The sequence below is a fragment of the Astyanax mexicanus genome, unplaced genomic scaffold (assembly GCF_023375975.1).
Source record: "Astyanax mexicanus isolate ESR-SI-001 unplaced genomic scaffold, AstMex3_surface scaffold_39, whole genome shotgun sequence".
Lineage (NCBI taxonomy): Eukaryota > Metazoa > Chordata > Actinopteri > Characiformes > Acestrorhamphidae > Astyanax > Astyanax mexicanus.
This window is the reverse complement of record NW_026040049.1, coordinates 572,501-587,779: the sequence shown is the minus strand read 5'-3', so window position 1 is coordinate 587,779 and position 15,279 is coordinate 572,501. Positions and strand designations below refer to the sequence as shown.

Sequence of the window (15,279 nt, the reverse complement as noted above, 5' to 3'; positions counted from 1 at the left end):
ACTTGTACAAAATCAGGTGAGCATCAAATGTATATATATAAAAAAGATTACAAAATGTATTTATTTTTACAAGCTGTTCACGACCAACTTTTGGGTCCCGACCCACCAGTTGAGAATCGCTGCTCTAAACTATCCGATCCAGATATGGTTTAGCACTCTATGCTGGGTCACCTCCACCGGGTGTTATGCTCCAGGGGGGTGGAGGTTTCCGGTTAAGAGTATGCTGTGTGTGATTTGCTGCAAACTACTCGCTGGGATCACTAAACCAGAAAGCCTGTGACTGTTTTAAATTAAATTAAATATTGATTTATTTATTACTATTTATTTACTTTTTATTCCAATGTTTTTTTTATTGTTTTATTAATATTTTCTTAATTCATTCTAATTTATTTTATTACATTCTTACCATTCTTATAATTTTACTTTACTTTTACTATTATTATCTTTTTATTTATTTCATATTCTATAAATTATTTACTTTTTATATCAATTTGTTACATATATAATTTATTTATATATATATATATTAAATGTTGACTTAAAATTAGTATTTCTTTTATTTATTTATTTTTTTCCCTTTTTTCCCTTATTATTTCTAATTTCTTATTAAATGTTTTGAGTCCCTTTCATGCTGTAAATGCTCGGCTACTTTGTAAATGAGGGTCACGCTCACTGTATTCCCAAGTGGAAATAAAGGTAGTCATGATTGGTCAGCTTTTTTCAATGCATGAATACATTGATAACGAATGAATGGCTTATATATGTATATATGCCAGAAACACAAAAGATGGGAGAGAAATTACATTTTAATACCTTTTATTACTTCTTTATTTTATAAAATTAAATAATTTGGAACAGTGATTTTAAGGCAGGTGTGGTTTCTGTTAGTTTCTGTGCAGTTTCTTCCTTCAGTTTGTATCAAGTTATCAATTGTTCTACAACACAAAACTGGATGTTTAAGTGATTCTTCGCCATGATAGAAACACACTTTTCAGAACCACTACTGTTGTGAAACAGTGCAACAACCCTCAATCACTACATGTAGCGCCACGGTTGCAATACGGACGTTACGTCCACAGTTTTTGCCCTTTTAGGGTCCAAGTGTTTGCAGTCTCTCCAGCTTCTCCTCGAACCTCTTCTTGCTCTTGTCCAGAATAGCAATTCCGTGTGTTTCGAAATCGTACTCTAGAGAGTTCAGATCGTCCAGACGCTGCTTTAGCGTGGCTGTGCTGTAATCCAGCACCTTCGGCTTCTCCAGGATACGTTTAATGTCGATACCGCCTTGCACCAGGCAGTCCAGCTTCTCGTTCAGCGTCTTGGGTGAGATGAACAGCAGCTGAGAGCCGTTCAACATCAGACTCTTAATCTCCAACTTGCTACAGCCCAGAGACATCAGCTTCTCATGCAGGTTCTCAAAGTTCCTCTTCAGGCCGCCGTGCGACAGGTCCAGGATATCAGCTCCTTTTCCCTGCAGCAGGTTCAGCGCCTCGCTGTTCGTAAGCTTCAGCGCCGTCAGCAGGAACTCGAGGTTGGCGCTGACGCGCTTGGTGCTGCGGATGAGGATGTAAACGTTCCTGAAGATAATCGCTCGGGCGAAGGCTTCGTGATCTGTCCCTCCAAGACTCATGCTCACGTTCTGCAGGAGGTCTACCATGGCGCGGTTCAGATTCAGACTGTTGGAGAACACTCGGGGAGCCTTCATCAGGAGCTTCGGAAGGTCTCGGTGTGTGATGCCGAGTCCGGTAAGAAACAGGATGTTTTTCCTCAGGTTCTCGTTGTTGTTGGAGCGGAAGAAGGACTCGGGCGAACGGTCAAGGATCTTAACAATCTCGGCGTTGTCCTGGAAGACGTTGTACCACAGGTTCCACCGCTCCTCCAAGTGGTCGCACGAGCGAGTGATGGCCCTGGGGAACCTGGAGATGATGCTGGCGATGACCTCCCGGCTGGCTCCTTTGCTGCTGAGGAACTTGGCCAGGCCGTGCTCATTCGTCAGGACGTTCCGCAGGACCGCCGGCTGCTTCTGTCGAGCCATCTCCAGATCCACACCCATGATGCTGAGGCTCTCCTGCAAGGGGATGTTCTCTGATCTGATGGGGCGCGGTGGAGCCGTTGGGGATCCACTAAGGAACCTGGAGAGAAAGCAATTAGAGGTCATTCATTATGTGGTTCTGCTTTTTCAGTAAAGTAATAAAGACTGAAGAACTGAAGAACAGAACAGGGTTCCGGTCCAGAAGTACCTGGAGATGATACAGGAGACATGTCCCTGAGTGCAGACTGAAAAGGACTGCAGGTGTCTCCCCGGGTGAAGCCTCAACAGGCACAGGAGCTTCTGCCTTAGAACCATACTTCAGTCTTCAGACTGGGCCGGTACCAGCAGAACCCACACCTGTAACAGAACAACATCTCAGAGGTCAGTGTTTACGTCCTTGGGCTGATCTTTTGTAGAATCCTACAGATTCTTAAACTTAGCAATTTGGCAAAAGTTAAGGGAACACCAAAGCCACCAAATAGCAGAACCCTAGCAACCACTTAGCAGCATCCCAGCAACCACCCTAGTAAACACCCAGAAGCATCCTAGCAACCACTCTAGTAAACACCCAGCAGAACCCTAGCAACTACTTTAGTAAACACCCGACAGCATCCTACCAACCTCCCTAATAAACACCCAAATGCATCCTAGCAATCACCCTGAAACCAAAGCAACCCCTTAGGAGCACCCTAGCAACCACCCTAGCAAACACATAGCCACATCATTGCAAACACTAAAATAACATTTAACAACACTTTATCAACCACCTAGCAATATCCAAGCAACTTCTCTAGCAAACATCTTGCAACATCCACACAATCACCTTAGACACCACAGCAACTCCTTAGCAGTACCCTAGAAACCACCCTAGCAGACACCTTGCAACATATTTGTAAACAGTGAAGAATCTCAAACAACTATTTAGCATCACCCTAGCAACCACTACTCACATGGGTTGCCATAGCAACATTATGTCAGCCACTTTAAACAGCACAGCAACTCCCTGGCAACAGATGTGTGTAGTAATAATTACACTATTGATCTTAATTTTTGATTATCTCTATATTGCGTACTGTGTTTTTGTTAGCAAAGAAAACCCATTAACAACTTTAAAAAGTAAATATGTCAACTAACATTTTTAAGCACTTTATTTATTACATTTTATTTATTTGTCTTTGGGATAAGCAAACTTTCTTCTACGGTAAATCGGAATAAATGTGCACTTTCTGCTATATTATTATTATTACTATTAAATAAATGGATATTATGGTGCTAAAATAATAGTATATAATTAATCGCAATTATTTCTAAGACAAACAAACACAGAGAAGAACACAGTATTATAACCATTACAGCAAATAAACATCTTTATTTCTATACAAACAGAAGATTCTAAACTAGATAAATAAATGTTTATGAGCCACTTCACACATTCATACTATATCGTAAATAACGTTTAAAACGTTTATATATTTAAAGCGTTATAATGCTGTACAATTCACAGTATAAATAATAAACAGTGTTACCGTTACATCACACCTGTCAGCACAGCCACGCCCCCTTCCTCCTGTTCATCACCTGCTCACGCGGTAAATCGCTGTTTTAAATATGTGAAAATAAAGTAAATTAACTCTATTATTAACTCGGATAATCGACCTTCTCCCCGCAGCGGCAGCGTGTTCCCCCTCAGCCGCTTCCTCCCGCGGCCAACAGCGCCCCCTGCCGCCGCGGAGCTCTGCACACCGCCGCCCGTCCGGCAGGGGGAGACAGAGCCCACAAAATCACCCTAATATTACTGAACAACTCACTGAGAATACAGATCAGATATCAGCACTGAATATATGCACTATTAATTATTACAAAACACTAATATATACTACTACTAATAATAATAAAAATAATGTTTTACTATCAGTAATACTGCGTATTGTAATTTATATAAATAAATTGTTGTGAAAGCTGTGGTATGACATAGTGTGTACTGGTGTATACTTGTGTGTACTGGTGTGTACTTGTAGGTATACTAGTATACACCAGTACATACCCGTACTGATGTGTGTACTAGTCTGTACTAATGTGTTCTGGTGTGTGCTGATGTTTACTAGTGTATGTAGTAGTGTGTAATAGTGATGTAGTTGTGGTGTGTACTAGTGTTTACTGGTGTTTACTAGTGAAACTTATGGTGTCTACTAGTGTGTACTGGTGTGTTGTAGTGTGTAATAGTGAAAGTTGTGGTGTGTACTGGTGAAAATTGTGTATGTTTAGGGTGAAGTGCGGTAGTGTAGGGATGAAAACAGCACCAGTACAGGAGTAACTGCAGGATCCCAGTTTGCTGCTGGTTTCAGTTACAGATGCTGATATTCGACTCCCAGCATTAATAATGAACAGCACCTCCAACCGGACCCGACCGGAACCACCGCTCACCAGCACCGCACTGCTCACCTGGACAGGTGTACACAACAGTACAGGTATATACAGGTGTATACAGTAAAAGAGGAGTACAGGTACATGCAGTAGTACAGGTGCATATAGTTGTTGAGGAATGTAGAGTACTACAGGTACGGATATATATATATATACAGCACAGGTGTATACAGGTGTATACAGGTGTGAACAGGTGAGTGTTTCTGCAGTGAGAGGAAGAGGATGTCGAAGAGGCGATGGGTGGAACTGAAGATCTCCCAAACCATCAGCTGCTCTGCTCCAGTCAGCCGATCCCACCGATCCCCATCACCCAGCACTACAGGTACGCACCTCACCTGCCTTTACCTGCCTCACCTATCTCAGCTCCAAAACTCATCAGCTCTATTTTACATGTAATATTTTTTTTGTTTTTACCTTTATTATATGAATTTACTTCTGTTATATATATTTATTTATGTAGTGTGCATTGCATTGCGTTGTTAGTTTTGCCTTGTATGTTTATTATATTAATTTACATATTACGTGCATTAATTTTATTATATTAATTTCCATCTTTAGTATATTAAAGAGCATTTTTACAACTTTATACATTTCATTGCAATTTTTAAATCTGTAATAGATTCATAAATTGCATTTGTAGTAAATTAATTTCATTTTTGGCATATGCAGTGTAGCTTTAATTTATAATAAATAATAAATTATTATATACAGCTACTGATAATATAATAATATATCAATATTTATTAATTACATGTAATATAATACCTATTTAGTAATGTGATATGATTTGGATCTGTATTAGTATTATATTAATTTGAATCTTTACTATATATGTATTATTTTCACATGTAATATATCAAAAATTATTCATTACATATACTAATTAATAATTATTTCCTAAAATTATATATTTGTAGCTGTAATGAATACATTTTGGATCTGTATTAGTATTATATTAATTTAAAGTTTTAGTATATGTTTTTTACATGTAATTTATTAATATATTTGCCTTTTTATTAATTGCTTTAATTTAATAATATTTTAATAACATTTACCTGTAATATACAGTATTAATGTGCAACTTATGTTTTTTGAACAAAAGTTAATTAATTTGCATCTGTAACGTGTTAATTGACCTGTTTAGCATACTTTAATTAATTAATTATTAATTAGCGTAGTTTTTTAAATATTATTTTGTTATATTACATGTAAACTAAAATATCTAGATTATTATCGTTATTATAATAATTACTCAATACTTTATAATAATAATAAAAATAGTAGATCAGTGCGCGTGCCGTCCCTTTAAGAGGGGGCGGGGCCTCCGGTACGTGACGTCACTCCGGTAGGGTCCCGTGTTTACGTGGAGAACAAAGATGGCTGCGAGCAGCGCGCGGCGAGTCGGTGTCGGAGGCGCGTGAGGCGGGGCGGAGCCCGCGGGCTGTTTACCTGTGTTTACCTGCTCACCTGTACACCTGTCCGCTCACCTGCAGCAGCGGCGGCACGGGCGCGCGAGAGCACCATGGAGGATGAGGAGCGCCGGAGGAAGCTCGAGGCTGGCAGAGCCAAGGTTGGTCACGCGCATGCGCGGTGCTGGGTGCTGACACACACACACACACACAGTATAGTTGTCAACCATAGGTTTGCAATTGTACACCTTTTTGGAATTTTTCCGTTCCACCTTAAATAGTGCAGCAGTTCCATTCTGGCGCCTGAGGCGTCTCAGGCGCCAGAATGGAACTGCTGCACTATTTAAGGTGGAACGGAAAAATTCCAAGCCAAACCCAAGCTAAGCTGTTTTAAAGCCGGTTTAAACATTGTTTATTAGATACAATCTCCCTTTTCTCCACTAAAAACATATTTACCACCTTAAACAACCTTTAACTGTTATGAAACATTAATAAAATATAAGAATATATACTTTAAAAACCATAAAACACCATAGAAAACCCCATGTCTACCCCATTCTGTCTTAACAGTCAGCTGTTGTGGGCGTGGCCTGTCACTGACAGCATTTTCAAGCTCTGTATAGCATTAGCGTTAGCATTAGCTGTAGCATTAGCTTTAGCATCATGCTAACGCTAACCCCACAAACCCGTAACGGCAAATATAATAGTAGCAAATGTGACAATAACAAATGTATCTAGGTGAGCTAAAGACATCCTTTTAGATCTAGAACCTTATTAAATCTAATGTCTACAGAGGTTCTAGATATAAGGTTTTAGGTCCCACATAGGTTCTAGGAATGTTTTCTTAACACCCACTCCTCTTCCAGATCTTTAAGGAAAGTAAACTTAAAAGTAAAAGAAGCTAAAGAACGAAATAAAATGCTACTAGAACCTCGTTAAAGAACCCTAATTTTAAGGTTCTAAGACGATAGGTTAGGTTTGGGTTTATTCAGTATGTTGAATATTTACTAAAACAAAATGTGGTGTTAAAAGGAAGCTTTCAGTGTAGGGTTCTCCACTGAAGGCTTTTCTGTATTTAGTACCATTTTAAAGAACCTTATAGTAAAGGTTCATAAGAACATTCTTAAGAACCCAAATGCTAAGGTTCTAATCAGTGGAGGTTAGGTTTTGCATTAAATTATTGTAAATAGTGCTGTTATATGGAACGTTTTAAGGGAGGGTTCCCCCTGACCCATTTCTTTACTTTTAAAAGTACTGTTTTAAAGAACCTTACAGTAAAGGTTCTAAGAGGGTAAGTTAAATTTGGGTTTATTCATTTTGCATTAAATATTTATGATGTGCTGTTGTTAAAAGGACATTTTTAGTGAAGGGTTCCACACTAAGGCTTATATATAACTAGCTAGTACCATTTTAAAGAACCTTTATAGTAAAGGTTCTAGGTAGGTTGTTAGTTTTTTTTTTTAAATTTTCCTCTAAATTATTAAATACATTTGGGTTTATTAATTTTGCATAAAAACAACATTAAAAGGAACTTTTTCTGTGGAGGGTTTCCCCACTGAGGCTTTTTTTTTGTATCTAGTACCATTTCAAAGAACCTTTATAATTAAGGTTCTAAGAAGGTTAAGTTAGATTTGATTGATTGATTTTGCACTAAATTACCTAGATAAAGATAAATGTGCTGTTATAAGGAATATTTCAGTGGAAGTTTTTACTAAATCTTTTATGTACTTAGTAATGTTTTAAAGAACCTCGTAATGAAGGTTCTAAAAGGGTAGGTTAGGTATTGGTTCATTTGTTTTTATTAAATGTTTATTAAAACGTGTGCTGTTGTAAGGAAGCTTTTACTGGAGGTTCCCCTCGACTTCTTTCTGTTCTTAGTACCATTTTTGAGAACCTTTTATAGTAAAGGTTCTAGGAAGGTTAAGTTAGGTTGCAGTGCGGTCTGTAGCCATTGGCTTCTTCATTCAGATGAGTCTACTCTGGTTCTAATTGAAGGCTCTTAAATCACACCTCCTCATCCACTGTCCTGCCTGTAACCATATAAATCAATCTTACGACCAAGAAAAGAACATAAAAGACCTTTTTAGAAAATTCTTATCACATCTTAACCTCAAACACCTAATGTAATGCATGTGTAATGAGGTGTTTTGGGATTGTCCTGCTCACTGTTTAGTGTTTACTGCACTATTCCGATGAAGACGTGCGAGTGCTGCACTGTTGGGGGGTTTAATGGGGTGGAGTTTGGCTGCTGGGGGTAAATCCTGATCTTCTGGAGAAGCTGGATTTGTGACGCTGCCAGCAGAGACTGAACTCAGGATTCCTCAACCCAGAGTGAACTCCGGCCTTACTGCTGCTGCACTGAGCAGAATTAACCAGCGTGTTTATATATTTATATATATATATATATATATATATATATATATATATATATATATATATATATATATATATATATATATATAAATTGAATACAACATTTATTTGGAGATATTTTAGCATGTGATACGATATACGGCAAACCCCTTTAATTTTCACCAGACTGTAACAGAAGTCAGTGATCCAACATGTGATGATACTAATAATTCTCTCCATATGTTAAGCCACCAGACTATTCCTGATTGGACGAGAGGCTGTCTTTAGTCCTATCAGGATTATTTTCTGTGTAAAATATTTCACACTCCTACTTTTTAGTGATAAAACTCCTGCATTCGGACTGCAATTGTAAAAACAGGAGGAACAGTGAGTTTTTAGGCTTTAGTTTTTCTAAGTCACATGACATCATCACGTTCAGTAGCTCCTCCATTTCCACTCGCTGTTGTGTTTTTTTAAACATGGATCTCCGTGGAAACCGTGGCGCGCCCAAAGTGTAATTACGGTGCGCGGCAGTGGACAAATATCTATTTTATTAAAGGCGAGGAGACGAAACTCGGAGATGTGCGTCCGGACGGGACTAAAATTACAGGAGGAGCACGGAGTTCAGAGAAAAACAGTAGATAATTCAGCCTGTAATTTTCTCACGTCTGAGAAAAAGGACGGGACGTTCTGGACGGGAATAAAATCACAGAGGATAAAAAAAAAAAACATAAAGAAAATTACCCAGAATCCCTTGAGAAAATAATCCCGTCCGGAAAGGGCTTTTGATTTTTAGGAAGTTTGCATAACTCATTGTGATTGGTTGGATGTCCATCCTTGATTGTTTGTTTAAAAGTCTTTCAGAAGGTTCAGTTGATTGGTCAGGGAGCTGTTTGGGAATGGGTTAGGGAGGCTGTCTCTGATTGGAGGAGGATCAGTTTCAGTCCTCTGGAGCAGGTTAGACCTGTGGGGTGGGTTATGGTAGTGGTGAAAGCTCCTCGTGGTTTCAGTGTGAGAGTGTTTACCCTGCTGTAAAGGTAACGGGGTCAGGGGGACAGATTAGCATCCGGCGGCACTTCCTCCTCAGAACCCTGATATTAAAGCTCTGCGATGGTTCCGCCTGATGTTCTGCCTTCAGTTCCGCCTGTGGGTGGGGGTGAGTTCTTGGGTGGTTCTGAAGTAGATCTTGTCCTATATTCCCTCTGACGACGTCGTTTTGCGCCCTGCCACGCCGACCCACTTAATCTGAGGATAATACGATTCCAGGGAGACGAGGGTGATGATGATGATGATGATGATGGTCAGGAATAGAAGCTCTGCTTCCACTGAGACTCTGAAATAAGAATAGTGGAGCTGAGGGAACTGCAGGACTGTGTTCACATTCTGCACCAGAACCCAGTCCTCATACGGAAATTTGTAGAATTTCACCTTGGGGATCAATAAATTTTCTATCAACTGACCCACTGGCAGACTCACCGGCCGACCAACTTATCCAATCTCACCCACTGACCGACCCACCCACCCACTGACTCACCGACCCATTCACTGACCGACCTACTCACGCACCCACCGACTGACTGACTCACCCACCCACTGACTGACCCACCCACCCACCCACTGACTCACCGACCCACCCACCCACTGACTCACCGACCCATTCACTGACCGACTTACTCACGCACCCACCGACCGACTGACCCACCCACCCACTGACCCACCCACCCACTGACCAATCCACCGTGCTCATGCTTTGCTTCAGTATTTCACACAGTAATGGAGTTAAATTACTAAGTAATGGAGTTAATGTGTCCCTTAGTGAAAAGTACAGTAACTCTCCAACACCAGCTGCACTCATGCAGCCCCAGACCATGGCACTCCCACCACCATGCTTTACTGTAGGCATGACACACCTTTGTACTCCTCACCTGATTGCCGCCACACATGGTTGATACCACACAAATGAATCTTGGTCTCATCAGACCATCGGACATGGTTCCGGTAATCCATGTCCTTTGTTGACATGTCTTCAGCAAACTGTTTGCAGGCTTTCTTGTGTACAAACTTTAGAAGAGGCTTTCGTCTGGGGTGACAGCCATGCAGACCAATGTGATGTAGTGTGCGGCGAATGTATTGCGAATGTTCCTGCAGGGAGAGTGACATGGTTAATGTAGACTGTGGTGGGTTTGAGTTTGCTGTATCCTTTTCACACATGTTCCCACTTTATACTGCACACTTGTGATCAAATTCTGATTGAGTGCGCGTGGGCATGTGTGTGTGTGTGTGTTTGTGTGGCATTTGTGCGTGTGTGTGTGTGTATAAGTGGTATGAATGATAATGAGCGGTGGCCTCTGGTCTTGTTTAATGCGAGAGCACACTGATCCCGCCTACACCTTTAATTATCATAATTAATATTCATCATAACACACACTCAGGTACATCTCATCCCTCTCTTTCCCTTCCTCTTTCTCTCTTTATCTATTTCTTTCTTTACCTCTCTCTATCTCTCTATAGAGGGTAGAGTGAGGAGGAGGTGCAGTGAGAGTAGAGGGAGGTAGTGCAGTGAGGGTAGAGGAAGGAGGTGCAGTGAGGGTAGAGCGAGGAGGAGGTGCAGTGAGGGTAGAGCGAGGAGGAGGTGCAGTGAGGGTAGAGTGAGGAGGAGGTGCAGTGAGGGTAGAGTGAGGAGGAGGTGCAGTGAGGGTAGAGCGAGGAGGAGGTGCAGTGAGAGTAGAGCGAGGGGGTGCAGTGAGAGTAGAGCGAGGGGGTGCAGTGAGAGTAGAGCGAGGAGGTGCAGTGAGAGTAGAGCGAGGAGGTGCAGTGAGAGTAGAGCGAGGAGGTGCAGTGAGAGTAGAGGGAGGTGGTGCAGTGAGAGTAGAGCGAGGGGGTGCAGTGAGAGTAGAGCGAGGTGGAGGTGCAGTGAGGGTAGAGCGAGGTGGAGGTGCAGTGAGGGTAGAGCGAGGTGGAGGTGCAGTGAGGGTAGAGGGAGGTAGTGCAGTGAGAGTAGAGCGAGGGGGTGCAGTGAGAGTAGAGCGAGGAGGTGCAGTGAGAGTAGAGGGAGGTGGTGCAGTGAGAGTAGAGGGAGGTGGTGCAGTGAGAGTAGAGCGAGGAGGTGCAGTGAGAGTAGAGGGAGGGGGTGCAGTGAGAGTAGAGCGAGGAGGTGCAGTGAGAGTAGAGCGAGGAGGTGCAGTGAGAGTAGAGGGAGGTGGTGCAGTGAGAGTAGAGCGAGGGGGTGCAGTGAGGGTAGAGCGAGGTGGAGGTGCAGTGAGGGTAGAGCGAGGTGGAGGTGCAGTGAGGGTAGAGCGAGGTGGAGGTGCAGTGAGGGTAGAGCGAGGAGAAGGTGCAGTGAGAGTAGAGGGAGGTAGTGCAGTGAGAGTAGAGCAAGGGGGTGCAGTGAGGGTAGAGCGAGGTGGAGGTGCAGTAGAGGGTAGAGCGAGGAGGTCCAGTGAGGGTAGAGCGAGGAGGAGGTTCAGTGAGGGTAGAGCGAGGTGGAGGTGCAGTGAGGGTAGAGCGAGCAGGAGGTGCAGTAGAGGGTAGAGCGAGGAGGAGGTTCAGTGAGGGTAGAGCGAGGTGGAGGTGCAGTAGAGGGTAGAGCGAGGAGGAGGTGCAGTGAGGGTAGAGCGAGGAGGAGGTGCAGTAGAGGGTAGAGCGAGGAGGAGGTGCAGTAGAGGGTAGAGCGAGGAGGAGGTGCAGTAGAGGGTAGAGCGAGGAGGAGGTGCAGTAGAGGGTAGAGCGAGGAGGAGGTGCAGTAGAGGGTAGAGCGAGGAGGAGGTGCAGTGAGGGTAGAGGGAGGTAGTGCAGTGAGAGTAGAGCGAGGGGGTGCAGTGAGGGTAGAGCGAGGTGGAGGTGCAGTAGAGGGTAGAGCGAGGAGGTCCAGTGAGGGTAGAGCGAGGAGGAGGTTCAGTGAGGGTAGAGCGAGGTGGAGGTGCAGTGAGGGTAGAGCGAGCAGGAGGTGCAGTAGAGGGTAGAGCGAGGAGGAGGTTCAGTGAGGGTAGAGCGAGGTGGAGGTGCAGTAGAGGGTAGAGCGAGGAGGAGGTGCAGTGAGGGTAGAGCGAGGTGGAGGTGCAGTAGAGGGTAGAGCGAGGAGGAGGTGCAGTAGAGGGTAGAGCGAGGAGGAGGTGCAGTAGAGGGTAGAGCGAGGAGGAGGTGCAGTAGAGGGTAGAGCGAGGAGGAGGTGCAGTAGAGGGTAGAGCGAGGAGGAGGTGCAGTGAGGGTAGAGCGAGGAGGAGGTGCAGTAGAGGGTAGAGCGAGGAGGAGGTGCAGTAGAGGGTAGAGCGAGGAGGAGGTGCAGTGAGGGTAGAGCGAGGAGGAGGTGCAGTGAGGGTAGAGCGAGGTGGAGGTGCAGTGAGGGTAGAGCGAGGTGGAGGTGCAGTGAGGGTAGAGCGAGGTGGAGGTGCAGTAGAGGGTACAGCGAGGAGGAGGTCCAGTGAGGGTAGAGCGAGGAGGAGGTTCAGTGAGGGTAGAGCGAGGTGGAGGTGCAGTGAGGGTAGAGCGAGGAGGAGGTGCAGTAGAGGGTAGAGCGAGGAGGAGGTTCAGTGAGGGTAGAGCGAGGTGGAGGTGCAGTAGAGGGTAGAGCGAGGAGGAGGTGCAGTGAGGGTAGAGCGAGGTGGAGGTTCAGTGAGGGTAGAGCGAGGAGGAGGTGCAGTAGAGGGTAGAGCGAAGTGGAGGTGCAGTGAGGGTAGAGCGAGGAGGAGGTGCAGTAGAGGGTAGAGCGAGGAGGAGGTGCAGTAGAGGGTAGAGCGAGGAGGAGGTCCAGTGAGGGTAGAGCGAGGTGGAGGTGCAGTGAGGGTAGAGCGAGGAGGAGGTGCAGTAGAGGGTAGAGCGAGGAGGAGGTTCAGTGAGGGTAGAGCGAGGTGGAGGTGCAGTAGAGGGTAGAGCGAGGAGGAGGTGCAGTGAGGGTAGAGCGAGGTGGAGGTTCAGTGAGGGTAGAGCGAGGAGGAGGTGCAGTAGAGGGTAGAGCGAAGTGGAGGTGCAGTGAGGGTAGAGCGAGGAGGAGGTGCAGTGAGGGTAGAGCGAGGTGGAGGTGCAGTGAGGGTAGAGCGAGGAGGAGGTGCAGTAGAGGGTAGAGCGAGGAGGAGGTGCAGTGAGGGTAGAGCGAGGTGGAGGTGCAGTGAGGGTAGAGCGAGGAGGAGGTGCAGTGAGGGTAGAGCGAGGAGGAGGTGCAGTAGAGGGTAGAGCGAGGAGGAGGTGCAGTAGAGGGTTGAGCGAGGAGGAGGTGCAGTAGAGGGTAGAGCGAGGAGGAGGTGCAGTGAGGGTAGAGCGAGGTGGAGGTGCAGTAGAGGGTAGAGCGAGGAGGTGCAGTAGAGGGTAGAGCGAGGAGGTGCAGTAGAGGGTAGAGCGAGGAGGTGCAGTATAGAGCGAGGAGGAGGTTCAGTGAGGGTAGAGCGAGGTGGAGGTGCAGTGAGGGTAGAGCGAGGTGGAGGTGCAGTGAGGGTAGAGCGAGGAGGAGGTTCAGTGAGGGTAGAGCGAGGAGGAGGTTCAGTGAGGGTAGAGCGAGGAGGAGGTGCAGTGAGGGTAGAGCGAGGAGGAGGTGCAGTGAGGGTTGAGCGAGGAGGAGGTGCAGTAGAGGGTAGAGCGAGGAGGAGGTGCAGTAGAGGGTTGAGCGAGGAGGAGGTGCAGTAGAGGGTAGAGCGAGGTGGAGGTGCAGTAGAGGGTAGAGCGAGGTGGAGGTGCAGTGAGGGTAGAGCGAGGAGGAGGTGCAGTGAGGGTAGAGCGAGGTGGAGGTGCAGTGAGGGTAGAGCGAGGTGGAGGTGCAGTAGAGGGTAGAGCGAGGAGGAGGTGCAGTAGAGGGTAGAGCGAGGAGGAGGTGCAGTAGAGGGTAGAGCGAGGAGGAGGTGCAGTAGAGGGTAGAGCGAGGAGGAGGTGCAGTGAGGGTAGAGCGAGGTGGAGGTGCAGTGAGGGTAGAGCGAGGAGGAGGTGCAGTGAGGGTAGAGCGAGGAGATCCAGTGAGGGAAGAGCATGGAGGAGGTCCATTGAGAATGTAGCGAGGAGGTGCAGTGTTTAGTTGCTATGGTAACTGTTATGGTGTTAAAGGCTCTAGTAAGAGATTGACCTCAGTTCTCAGGTCAGTCTCCGTGCCAACCAGGCCAAACACCCGACAGAGATTAACTACTCAACTCATTTTCCCTCTAAACTGTGCTGCTTTCAACCTCTTCCATCCCTCCATCCATCCGTCTATCCGGAACCTGGTTCTAGACACTTCTCATGAGGCCACAGTTCTAACAGAACCTCACATTCCGTTACACTAACCCCCCATCAGATCCCTGTAGACCATGGATGGGGAGTAGTGTAACGGAACGTGAGGTTCTGTTAGAACTGTGTTCTACAGGGATCTGATGGTCGTATATCCTGTTGAGTCTTATCTGCCGATGCTTGATAAAACAGTCTGAATAGCGGCAGCAAATTCACGCCAAAACCTGCCTCCCTTCCTGCCTCTCTGCCTCCCTCCCTGCCTCCCTCCCTGCCTCTCTGCCTCTCTGCCTCGCTGTGTTTATGCTGAGAGGTGGAAGTGGACGTTTGGGTCACTGCACTGTTCAGACTCTGTTTGGTTGCCATGGTTACAGCTGGAAGATCTCTGAAAGGCTTTTCTCTGGTGTCCGTGTGATGGAGCTGTAGAACCGAGTGTTCTCCAGACCAATCCGTAACGTTCCACAGAGTTCCGATCAGACAGAGATGTTTAAGTTACCACATCTGTTTCACAGCCTTAGACTTGAGTATAATCTAGTACCCGGTTCTGTTTAACAAAGTCAAACTGGTAGTAGATGAAGGTAGACTGTAGTAGATTGGGTGGTTAAACTGGTAGTAGATGTAGGTAGACTGTAGTAGATCGGGTGGTTAAACTGGTACTAGATGAAGGTAGACTGTAGTAAAGCAGGTGGTTAAACTGGTAGTAGATGAAGGTAGACTGTAGTAGATCGGGTGGTTAAACTGGTAGTAGATGAAGGTTAAACTGGTAGTAGATGTAGGTAGACTGTAGTAAAGCGGGTGGTTAAACTGGTAGTAGATGAAGGTAGACTGTAGTAGAGAGGGTGGTTAAACTGGTAGTAGATGAAGGTTAAACTGGTAGTAGAT

The 15,279-nt window shown here is 45.3% G+C and overlaps 2 protein-coding genes and 1 long non-coding RNA gene across 5 annotated transcripts in view; 2 read left to right on the top strand and 1 right to left on the bottom strand.

The window, feature by feature from the left end:
* Positions 1 to 799: 799 nt before the first annotated feature.
* LOC103037364 (transcription termination factor 1, mitochondrial) lies at positions 800 to 3,811 on the bottom strand. Of its 2 annotated transcripts, none has more exons than XM_007242232.4 (3): positions 3,556 to 3,811; positions 2,238 to 2,386; positions 800 to 2,129 (listed from the first exon to the last, which is right to left on the bottom strand). In XM_007242232.4, exons 2-3 carry the CDS (start codon positions 2,342 to 2,344, stop codon positions 1,091 to 1,093), a joined length of 1,146 nt encoding a protein of 381 aa, XP_007242294.3. In that variant the 5' UTR covers positions 2,345 to 2,386; positions 3,556 to 3,811; the 3' UTR covers positions 800 to 1,090. The 2 variants fall into 2 exon arrangements, with proteins under 2 accessions (XP_007242294.3, XP_007242292.3); XM_007242230.4 differs by having other exon boundaries at positions 3,569 to 3,810.
* A 1,994-nt stretch (positions 3,812 to 5,805) lies between these two features.
* The window catches only part of akap9 (A kinase (PRKA) anchor protein 9), a 142,231-nt gene continuing 132,757 nt past the window's right edge, over positions 5,806 to 15,279 (top strand). The window contains exon 1 of the mRNA XM_049473550.1: positions 5,806 to 6,023. Within this exon, the coding sequence (XP_049329507.1) occupies positions 5,976 to 6,023 (48 nt within the window). The 5' untranslated portion in view covers positions 5,806 to 5,975. The remainder of the gene's footprint in view (positions 6,024 to 15,279) is intronic.
* The window catches only part of LOC125794080 (uncharacterized), a 2,250-nt gene continuing 956 nt past the window's right edge, over positions 13,986 to 15,279 (top strand). Inside the window, exons 1-3 of one of the 2 annotated variants that reach the window (XR_007433587.1) lie at positions 13,986 to 14,975; positions 15,020 to 15,063; positions 15,174 to 15,279. The exon at positions 15,174 to 15,279 is cut by the window's right edge and continues 70 nt beyond it. This is a non-coding gene — a long non-coding RNA (uncharacterized LOC125794080). Of the gene's footprint in view, positions 14,976 to 15,019; positions 15,064 to 15,107 lie in introns of both variants that reach the window. The other variant, XR_007433586.1, reaches the window with a different exon arrangement.

What these genes read in the sequence shown, in the direction of transcription:
- LOC103037364 (XM_007242232.4), bottom strand. Translation starts at nt 2,344, where the DNA reads ATGGTTCTAAGGCAGAAGCTCCTGTGCCTGTTGAGGCTTCACCCGGGG. An exon ending in GTCTCCTGTATCATCTCCAG is followed by an intron (nt 2,130 to 2,237) that starts GTACTTCTGGAC and finishes CTTTCTCTCCAG; the next exon opens with GTTCCTTAGTGGATCCCCAA.